The sequence below is a fragment of the Oryza glaberrima genome, chromosome 10 (assembly GCF_000147395.1).
Source record: "Oryza glaberrima chromosome 10, OglaRS2, whole genome shotgun sequence".
NCBI classification, from domain to species: domain Eukaryota; kingdom Viridiplantae; phylum Streptophyta; class Magnoliopsida; order Poales; family Poaceae; genus Oryza; species Oryza glaberrima.
In genome coordinates, this window is record NC_068335.1 from 5405585 (window position 1) to 5416394 (window position 10810).

The window sequence follows — 10810 nt, forward strand, 5'->3', positions numbered from 1 at the left end:
CCGGTTCTTAGCTTGGTTATTTTATTTAAACAATTAACTAAATTGTTTATTTGTTGAAATTATTTATTATTTGTTAGTTGCATGCAAACGAACTTAGTTAGTTGACATTAACATGCTAGCAAAAGAAACATGCAAGCGATATACTAATTTTAGATAGTTGATGGTGACATCTTCTGCTCGTTTTTAATTAGCTAGTTTAAGTAGCATGCATTCAAAAAGGTTTGTATCCCACGAAAATACCAAACGGCACCTAAACTCTGAATTAGTGAGCTGGATAAGGTGGGAGTAGTTACTCCCGGTAGTAGCATATAATTTTCCATATATATATATATATATATATATATATATATATATCCAGCTAATCTCTCTCCTCATGCCATCTCTATATAAACCCATCAACTTGCCTCACTTGAAGCTACAATCAAGAAATCCACATTTCTCCTCGGAAAGTCAAAGGCAAGAAACACCATGGATGCCACTGCCATCGGCAACGGCGCCCTGCACTCCAATGGCGCCGGCGCCGACACCAAAGGGAAGCCGATCAAATGCAAAGGTGAGAATTAAAACGACATCGATCGCCTTCTATATCTAGCTTCGTCCTCCTCTCCGGCCATCGTCGGCCGGCAAGCTTTTCTTGCCGGCCGGCCGGTGTGATCGATGATGATGAGATGACGATCGACGACGACGATCATGCGTGTGCAGCGGCGGTGGCGCACGGTCCCGGCGAGGCGCTGGTGATGGAGGAGGTGGAGGTGGCGCCGCCGGCGAGGATGGAGGTGCGCCTCAAGGTGCTCTTCACCTCTATCTGCCATACCGACCTCAGCGCCTGGAAAGGAGAGGTATATATCTTTCTACACATATATATACACATACAAATACATATATAGAGAGATGTATATAAAAAGATAGACGAATATGCAGTAATCGTGTTCATGAAATTTTGCTAATTAAGTTACTTAACTTCTTTTGTATGAAGGAAGCATACACAATTCTGTCTTCTATATATATCAAAGATGTACACAATTAAATTATTTCTCGAGTATTGTTAATTGATTGATTCTTGCCTTGTCCTTCAATCTGTCTGTTCATGTGATGTTGCTGTTTTGGCTGGCGTGATGATGATGATGATAGAACGAGCTTCAGCGAAAGTTTCCTCGCATACTGGGTCATGAGGCAGCAGGGTGAGTACTAAACCTTTGATCTTTCACCCTCTTTTAATTTTTATCCTCCTTTTTTCTCTAGTTAAAAGATTTTTTTTTCTCTGTGTTTTTCCTCTTCTCTTTATAATAACTAAGCTCTTGAAAATTCATCTGTTGCTTTAATTTACATGCATGTTCGTTTTGAACAAGCAAATGCAAAAAAAAGGTTCTTGAGGAAAATTAATTAGGTACTATGTAAGTATATATGTAACAATTAATTAAATTGGCTGAAAGATAAAAGTGGTTGAAATAGGATTTTTAGCTTTAGTTCAGTAGAGAATTAATATATATAGGAAAGACCAAAAGGCTAGTCTGAAATTTCTGTTGCAATTGAATTTTTTTCTTTTGTATAAAGTGATGTTGCACTTTTGACTTTGCTTGCAAAAAAGCTAATGGTGAAATGATCGTCAACTTCATCTTAAGAAAAGTCATCTTGGACGTCCTAATGGTACTACATTAGAGATCACCGTCAAGATACTCCAAAAGATGGTTTTTAAGAAACCAAGAATTATTAAGAAAATAAAAAAAATCCGATATGATGTCTACATAACCAGGGTTACACCAGACACGTGCTAATAAGTGGATTTATTAGAGTTGCTTGATCAGAAACTGGTCGTGCTTTCGATCTTAATTACAATTGGTGCATGCCAACAAGCTAGAGATATCATTTTTGTCTGACATAAAGTAGGATCGATGTATGGCGATTAGATCGATCATGTGACAGATAACCAGTTGTTAATAAATACAAATACAATTAATTATTGTTAGTTGGCAGATGAAGACGATATATAGAACGCCGGCTCCCCAAAAGCATAGGTCCAACAATCCAGCTTAGCTCACATGGGATTCGACGATACCTCATATGCTTGATTATTCATTGCACCAGCCTCACATATTTTCATCAATTGTGTTCCATTTCATTTTAATAAAAAATTTCACATCACTTTGGCATATAAATCTAGTCTACATATAACAAGTGATGTTTATGGGAAATGTAAATTAAACCTTTATCTTTTTTTTATTTAGCGCAAATGAGCTCATCATTAATTTTAACAATGTTTTTTCATGGTTGCGCTAGAATCAACTTTACTCTCCATTTCTCATGTTTAATGGAATGAATATTTGCATGTTTTCACAAAACCGAATACATCTTGTCATAGTAAAAGCACTCATCCTAAAGAGTATATTTTTGGCACATTAAAGACGTTACCATTTTTATACAATACCTGATAGCAACATGCAACTAAAAAAATAGGGTGGTGGAGAGCGTGGGAGAGGGTGTGGAGGATCTTGCCCCTGGAGATCATGTTGTCCCCATCTTCACCGGCGAGTGTGGTGCGTGCACCTACTGTGAGTCCAGCAAGAGCAACCTATGCAAAACCTACCGTGTCAACCCATTCAAGAGCACCATGGTCACCGATGGTGGCACGAGGTTCACCATGATCGACCGCTCCTCCGGCGCATGCAATCCGGTCTACCATTTTCTCAACACTTCCACCTTTGCTGAGTACACTGTGATTGACTCCGCTTGCGCTGTCAAGATCAACCCTAAGGCTCCCTTGGAGAAGATGAGTCTCCTCAGCTGTGGGGTCTCCACAGGTAAACAACCGTGACTTGGTCCTATATAGTGAAGAAAATATTGTCCTATCTCTGTTCCAGAATAATTGTATTTCTACCATTCAAATTTTGTTCAAAAAATGTATTTATGCTGTGGTGGGACTGATCAACCTTCCTTTTAATCAAATTTAAAAATGGTTTTTAACTTTCTTTTTAATCAAGTGTATGTATGGAATGTGTACATATAGTGTGATTATTAATAGTGGTAAATTGTGTTGGTTGCTAATATGTCTTTATTTCTCTAAAAATATAATTATTCTAGGATGGAGGTAGTATATACTCAATAATAGGCATTTTAGTTTTGTAGTAGGATTTTTTTTTTAAAATGACATGAATCGTTCTTACACTGATGAGCCAAGTTAATTTTTTGAGACAGGAGTTACGACTATATCTCCTTGAACTTATAACCTAGAAGTTACAACCACCGTTTTATAAACTATACACTACTCCCCTCGTCCCAAAATGTAACCATTTTTAGCTACGAATCTAGACACATGTGTGTCTAGATTCATAGCTAAAAATTACTATATTTTGGGACGGAGGTGGTAGTTAACAAGCCAACATAAAAGTATATATAAACCATAAAGGAGAAACAGGCAGGGGCACCCATGATCTTGAACAGAAAATTTGTTGAGATGCTGTCTGTCAATACATGGAAATTCAGCTAGCTGGATTAACATGACACATGAACAAACTGGCTAGCATGCATCTGGACACTCATGGACTTGTCAAGTGCCGACTAGATATCGATGTTTCCTTTGATTTTATTTGAAATCCAACAGTCCAGCATGGGACACCTTGGATACGGATGCCAGTAGATTGGTTACTCTGGCCAACTCTGAAACTGAACAAAACCAAGCTCCATATCCAGCCCACAATGCTACAGAGATTGGTCTCTGCAGCATGGCCCTCCATTTGATTTTTTTGGGTACTTATCCCTGTTTATTAATTTAGATGATAATGGTGGGCATTTGCTTCTATCATTGTGATATCGATGTGTGAAAATGAAAGCCTTAAAGTTTGATTGATACTGCATATATATGGAAGTGTAGATTTCTTGAAAGTTTAATGTTTTGAATTTAATTAGCAATCGTTCATTTAGATAATGAATTAAAAGTTGTTTATGATTTTGCTGTTAATTAGGAGTGGGAGCTGCATGGAACACTGCAAACGTCTCCAAGGGGTCCACAGTGGCAATATTTGGGCTTGGTGCCATTGGTCTTGCGGTAAGTAAATTAGTTACTTAGAAATACTCATGCAATAAAATATTTTTTCTACAAATATGTGTTTTCTAGCGTTTTTATAACGTACATTTCATTTGGCAACAAAATATATGTTTGTAATAATTAGGATGCGAAAAGGCAAACAAAAGAAAATAAATTTTGATTATTTTAAAATTCTTTTAGGTTGCCGAAGGTGCCAGATTGAGAGGAGCATCTCGAATCATCGGAGTTGACATAAACCCTGAAAAATTCTCCAAAGGTGCGTATTTTAGCCACGTATATATTTCCGCTGTTCCTTTTTTTACTTTTTTTTCCTTTAGTTGGCCAATTTTTACGTCTTTGTCATGCACCGCAGAAAAAAAATTGTCGTTCAATTTGTGCCAGCGTGAATTTAATTAATACATTGGTCTCGTTAGAATATGATGTGACCGAACTAATTTCTGGCCCCATTTTGCCGATCAGTGATCAGTTGATTGAGATAGAAAAATTTGCATAATCACGAAATTATAAATGCAATAGTAATTTTGACAACTGATGACCATCATGTCACTTTCCAAGTGATGCATCCAGAGCAAAAGAACTCTTGAACTTTCCACGTGGTATGAGTTGTTAATTGCTCAAAGGTACATTTGTTATCCAATATCCTAGTGAGTATTTTGCTAGTCAATTTCAAGTTAGTGGTAGATTAACCCGAGTAAACTGAGACACAAGTCACACAATGCCACTTCCAAAAAGAACAAAAAACATGAGAGTGCTAGACAGATCATCTAAGACCTGTTCTTGCAACTGAGTTATCCATAAACGTACAAAGCATCGTAATCAGACGTATAGATTCATTTGGTTATTGTGTTATTTTCTTTGACCGGACCATAAGCCTATGAGCAGCTTCTATCTTGAGGACGATCTTAAGTTCCTGTGCAATGTATATATGAGACCAACCTTTATGGACCGATCACGCTCCAGACTCCTTCGATCGGGAGACTTTCAGTAGCAGATCTAGAAAATAATATTATTGTTGTCACTCTTTAAATACTTCCCTAGACTGATAATATTTATCGTTTTAGACAAGAGTGAGGTCAAACTTTAGAATCTTTGATTATGAATCATTTTTAAAATATTTATCTTTGAAATATGGTGACTACATGTATATATTAGTCTTAAAAAGTACTTTAATAAAAATCATATATTTGTTAACATTTTATACATATTATAATAGAAAATAATGGTCACCGTTGTTTTTTTAAGAATGTGCCCTTGTCCAAAACGATAAGGATTATCAACCGGAAGGGGGTACAGTGGTATCAAAACATAGGGAGGTTCGATCCTCTGCCATTAGGGGGTAAATGTCGAGGCAAACAGTAAAATGTGAGGGATGTCTTTACAGTAAAAATCACAGTGAAAAATTGATTAATTATTTTACTGGGATTACTGTAGCAATTGATTTCGTGCATCCATACTTGATCCAATGGCTAAAAATAGCTAAGGGCATTATGGATCACTGTAGTTCTCTACCATTCGAGTTTGAATGGCAGAGGATACAAACCCCAAAACATGAGCATTTTTCTATTGCTGATGTGTATTAATAGTGACATTAGTGGGAAGTCATTTGGGTCATATGACCCCAATGCTTACATGCTAACACCATCTCTTAAGGAGATGTAAAAATAACTCATGCCCTGTGTTTCTAAACTTGCTTTTATTTTTAACTAGGAAGGTAGCCCGCGCATATGCGCGTGCATCTTATTTAATGTACATAAAATTTTATATGAATATCCATGTGTGGATGACTTTGTCTTAAAATATTCTTTTACTATATCTAAACAAAAAATGAACTTATTTAATGTGTTTTGAATGCTAGTTATAATTTTCTTCTGATTACCCTTGCAGTACATAAATTCTAAACTAAAATTACTCGAGTCAGTACACTTCTCAATTTATGAGAAAGTATTATGTTGAAACAATATATGTAGTTCCTATGAGAAAATTTTGGGTATTTTGATTTCCTACAGAGATAACTTACCCCCAAACATTTGCTCAAAATATCCAATTTTTTTGTTAGATGCCATTTGAAGTTTTACATATTTTCATTCCATTAGTGCTGCTAAAAGTTTGAATATTTCTATTTAGAATGGGTTTTTAAACCATATTTAAAAAAAAACAGATAAATTTTGTTTGTTTTCATGTCCATTTTTTAAAGAAATTTGGAGAATTCCATTCTATGAAGCATCTTTGAAATTATTTGATCTCTGCAATTTAGGTTGAAAACATAAGTGGGTTGAGCCTACAACCTGACATGGGGTAAAGTCATCTCTTCTAAATTATCTCACTTTAATAGAGTAAGAAATATTAAAATAGAGGTCATGTAATAAATACACATTTCTAGATTGTTCTACACTAAATATTAGGAGTTTACAATGTAGCGTAGCAAGTTCTACGAAAATGAAATAAATGACATGATTTTTAATTCCTATATGGAAGTGACTCATTATATTGGTAAGGCCACCTCATCATTGTTTCACTACTAAGATTCTTTGTTGCAACCCACATGCTTATATGATCAATATGATGTTCAACTTAGCATGTTTTTATTTTCATTATGTTGTCTATAAAAAAATAACGCTAGATGGGGTACACATTATGACTAAAAACAATATCATTTATAGTTTTTCTCTAATTTATTAGTGACTTCGTAGATCATATATATAATTTAGATGCTATGATCATCTAAAGATTATTTATTTATCTCCTAAGTCGATCATTTATTGATAAAAAGCTCAAATATCAAATTGTATGGGCAAATAGCCCCCATATACATGTTGAGAGAATTTAATTAAGTTGATAGAAAGTTGTTAGGTGTCTAACCAGATATAACTAATGGATGTACCAGCTTTATTAAAAATTAAGGTGGGATATTCCGATTTTCAATGACGAATTTTAATATCTTTTTTATTTAGTGTTTGCCTCAAGATGGATGTGGGTCTGGAATGTAATTTTTATGTTGGCATTTAAATATAGTCAATATAAATATGAAAGTATTGATTTCACTAAAATTATAATAGTTCAAACAGATCGTAAGTTGAATATATGATTTGAAAAGTTATAATTATTTTAGTTTATATTGTTCCAAGTTATAGTAAGAGAAGAAAGAGAAGAACAGGGACACTGGGATACCTGTCTAGACCTTACATGTGGAAGGTTCATTTATGGTTTTTTTCTCCATAAAGATAATTTTAATTTTAGTTATCATAAATAAAGATAAAAAATAAGAGAAAAGAAACAACACACACCGCACGGGGACAGAAAGGGAGGGAGGGGGTGTTTTTTCATAAAAAAAATGATTGATCTAACAACCTAAAATAATGTGTTGGATGTTTAAGTCGAAACCAATGGTCGGATGTTTTGTTTTTCCTCTCATAATTTTGTATGATTTTTTTAAACTTAAAAGAGACCCCTAGTGGTTTAGAAATATTTATAGGATGTTTAATGTAGTTTTAAGTCTTTAACATTGTAGGGGCAGGGAGGAAGGAAATGAGGTTTGGGAGTTTTTTAAAATAAAAATCTAATAACAACCTAAATGATATGTCTGTTTAATATAATTTTAAGTCTTTAACATTGTAGGGGCAAGGAGGAAGGAAATGAGGTTTGGGAGTTTTTTAAAATAAAAATCTAATAACAACCTAAATGATATGTCCACGATTTAAGTCGATACCAATAGTTGCATGTTTTGTTTTTAAATTTTTATGATTTTCTCTAATTTAGAAGTGTCACTAGGTGGTTTAGAAACATTTATAAGATGGTTAATGTGCTTTAACGCTGCATGGGAGCACGGAGGGAGGTTTGGGATGTTTTTTTTAAAAGATTTTATTTTTTTAGATTTTCTCTAATTTAAGAGTGCTATATACTCCCTCCGTCCCATAAAAACTCAAATTAGAATATGATGTTACATATCCAAGAACAACGAATCTGGACATATGTTTAAAAATATTTATATGATGTTGAATAAACTATTTATTAGGAGAGAATATATAAAGAGTTGGCTAGATCTAATATGTTAATGGGCTTTTTAGGCCCATAAAAAGTATTTAATTTTAATTGTTATGGGGATTAAAAAAAAGAGAGGAACGATGGTTGGAGGGATCATACATACATGCGCACCAAGGCTGACGTCCGGACTCTGGACAGAGATTTTTTTTCCTTTCATTGAAGATAAATCTATCGATCAAAATTAATGGGCCCACCAATTTAAATGAAAATAAATGATCAGATTTTTATTATTTTATTATAGTGATACATGGCGACTCGAGAGCGTTTATAGGATGCCACATGGCAGTCTAGGAGCGTTTGTAGGAAGTTTAATGGACTTTTAGTATATAATAGATAGAATTGCATGAGTTTAAAAAAAGCACCGTCCTTAGAGATTGGTTATACTTATTTCTTTTTGATTTATGTTTTTACATGAATTCCTTCAAAACAGTGTGATATTAGTTCAATTTCTCTCACTGGTGGATTGATAATTCCTAAACAAGTGAGAGTAAGACCTAACAAAATTGGTTAAGCATAACTATTGAGCTGCACAAGTAACTGAACAAATTAAAGCACAGGAATTTGAATTTACCATGAAAAAAATCCACATAAACCTCAACAATTACAAATGACAGAATGAACCGAGCTCTTTTCGTTCTTAGATCTCATAGTTATTGCTGACGTTGCATATAATAAATAACTCTGAATTTCTAATGTCAATGGTTGATAATCGTAATATGGATGACATCGTGAATGAGAAAAATCTTGTCAGTCTGATATTTCGCATGCTCCAGAAGATGCTAAATAATCCAACTTTTCATGAAAACGCCACGAGTTGAAAATTATTTTAGGCGTGCACGCCTTCCTTTTGTTCACTGTCAGAAGCAACAAGTGACAAATAAGTTCATACAAGATCTGTCCATTTTTCTTGTTGAAAATAGGAGAAAGGACGTACCATGTCTCGTTCATTTCTGCGGAATTTGGCGTGTTCGTTTTCCAATAGTTTTTCAGTCAAAGTATGTCCCATGGAGGCATTATGTATCTTTGACAAAATTCAAGTTCATTTCTCTATCAACCGAAAGGACAGAAAAAAAGTTGCTCCAGCTGGGAGTTCTTTGTTTACAAGGTCTTCACAAATCTTCATTACAAAATTCTCTGCTTAAATTTATCAACAAAATAGCAATCTCTGTTTTGAAAAAGTTGCACTAGATGCAGTAAAAAAATCATGAATTTCTTAGGTTGCATCTAAGCATGGGCGGCCTGAAATGTTTGTGCAGGCAAAGAGATGGGCATCACTGACTTCATCAACTCGAAGGCATCTGGCAAGCCTGTCCACGAGGTACAAATAATTTGGCAGCTCACATAATCACACTGAACTTCGTTTTCCTATATCAGCAATTTAAACATTTTTCAAAACATTGTCCTGATATTTTATATTTAGGTTATCATGGAGATGACAGATGGTGGTGTCGACTACAGCTTCGAGTGCACCGGCATCACCGATGTTCTACGGGAGGCCTTCGTTTCTACACATGATGTAAGCGGTGAAAATATCCGGCGTTTTTACCGCTCTTCGGAAAACCATACAAATAGTTATGAAAAAATTTGCGTTGTTTCATTAATACTAAACCTGCATTCTGAATGAAATGGAATTCAGGGATGGGGCCTGACCGTTGTGCTGGGGATCCATGCAACGCCCAGGATGCTGCCGCTGCATCCAATGGAGTTATTTGACGGCCGTCGGATCACTGGCTGCGTTTTTGGTGACTTCAAGGGAAAATCCCAGCTGCCTGAAATCGTGGAGAAGTGCATGCAGGGTGTAAGTACCGAAATTGTTTTGACCAATTTCATTGAGTCAGATTAATGCAAATGTTTAATGGATGGTAATTTTGATTCTGTAACAGGAGATTAACATAAATTTTGATGGGTTCATAACACAAGAGATGCCCTTCGCCGACATCAACAAAGCTTTCCAGTTGCTGGAAGAGGGGAAGTCACTCAGATGTCTGCTCCATGTCTGATGAAACTTGTGGATTGTAAATTTGAATACACAATAAATGAAGCATAAATGTTTTTGCGGTTTCTAGATGTATAATTTTCGTATGCATGAACGTTTTGTACATAAAATGGGTTGAACTTCGTTAAAGAAAAGACAAATTGTTAATTAGAATGCAGCATTAATATTTGTAACTGGTGAGTGTGGGTGTGCAGTCGCGAGAATTGAGCACACGATTGGTTACATACATGCTCGAGTTGCTAGTCAGTAAGGCCACACACCATTTTTATCTATTACATACGAGTTACATACAAGTTACAGTCTGAATGTTGATATTTGTAATAGAGTTAGCACAGGTTTCTTCTGTATACTATTATCATGGTTTCCTACACAATAATTGTGAAATGTTCTTTTGAATTTAGGGATCTCCATTGCTTCTGTCCGTTTACATTTGCAAAGATCTCAAATATGGATGAGAACTTTCAAACCGAACAACAATTTCAGTTTGAATGAAATAAAACATATAGTAGTAGAAATTACAATACAGCGTCCAATTGCAGAAACGATTCCAAAGTGCACAGCGTCTGTGCACATTGGCCGGTTTAGGCCGCTAACGCTACACTGTCAACTGCAGCTTGGGCCTCCTAGGGCTGGGCCTTCGTACTTTTCTGATCTTAGACTGTTGGAAGCAGTCCACTTTATGTCCCTCAGAATAAGGGTATGGTTTAAATCGCATTCTCCAACCGTAAAAT

The 10810-nt window shown here is 35.3% G+C and overlaps 1 protein-coding gene across 1 annotated transcript; it reads left to right on the forward strand.

Moving 5' to 3' along the window:
* Window positions 1-402: 402 nt before the first annotated feature.
* On the forward strand, window positions 403-10259 carry LOC127753496 (alcohol dehydrogenase-like 4). The gene is made up of 10 exons (XM_052278979.1): window positions 403-553; window positions 703-839; window positions 1132-1181; window positions 2455-2798; window positions 3960-4042; window positions 4223-4298; window positions 9340-9401; window positions 9504-9599; window positions 9720-9881; window positions 9967-10259. Exons 1-10 carry the CDS (start codon window positions 469-471, stop codon window positions 10081-10083), a joined length of 1212 nt encoding a protein of 403 aa, XP_052134939.1. The 5' UTR covers window positions 403-468; the 3' UTR covers window positions 10084-10259.
* The last annotated feature ends 551 nt before the right edge of the window (window positions 10260-10810 follow it).

Excerpts from the sequence above, each read along its gene's own strand:
- LOC127753496 (XM_052278979.1), top strand. The coding sequence starts at position 469 with ATGGATGCCACTGCCATCGGCAACGGCGCCCTGCACTCCAATGGCGCC. Across the intron at positions 554-702 it reads GAAGCCGATCAAATGCAAAG|CGGCGGTGGCGCACGGTCCC; the intron begins GTGAGAATTAAA and ends ATGCGTGTGCAG. Across the intron at positions 4,299-9,339 it reads CCCTGAAAAATTCTCCAAAG|GCAAAGAGATGGGCATCACT; the intron begins GTGCGTATTTTA and ends ATGTTTGTGCAG.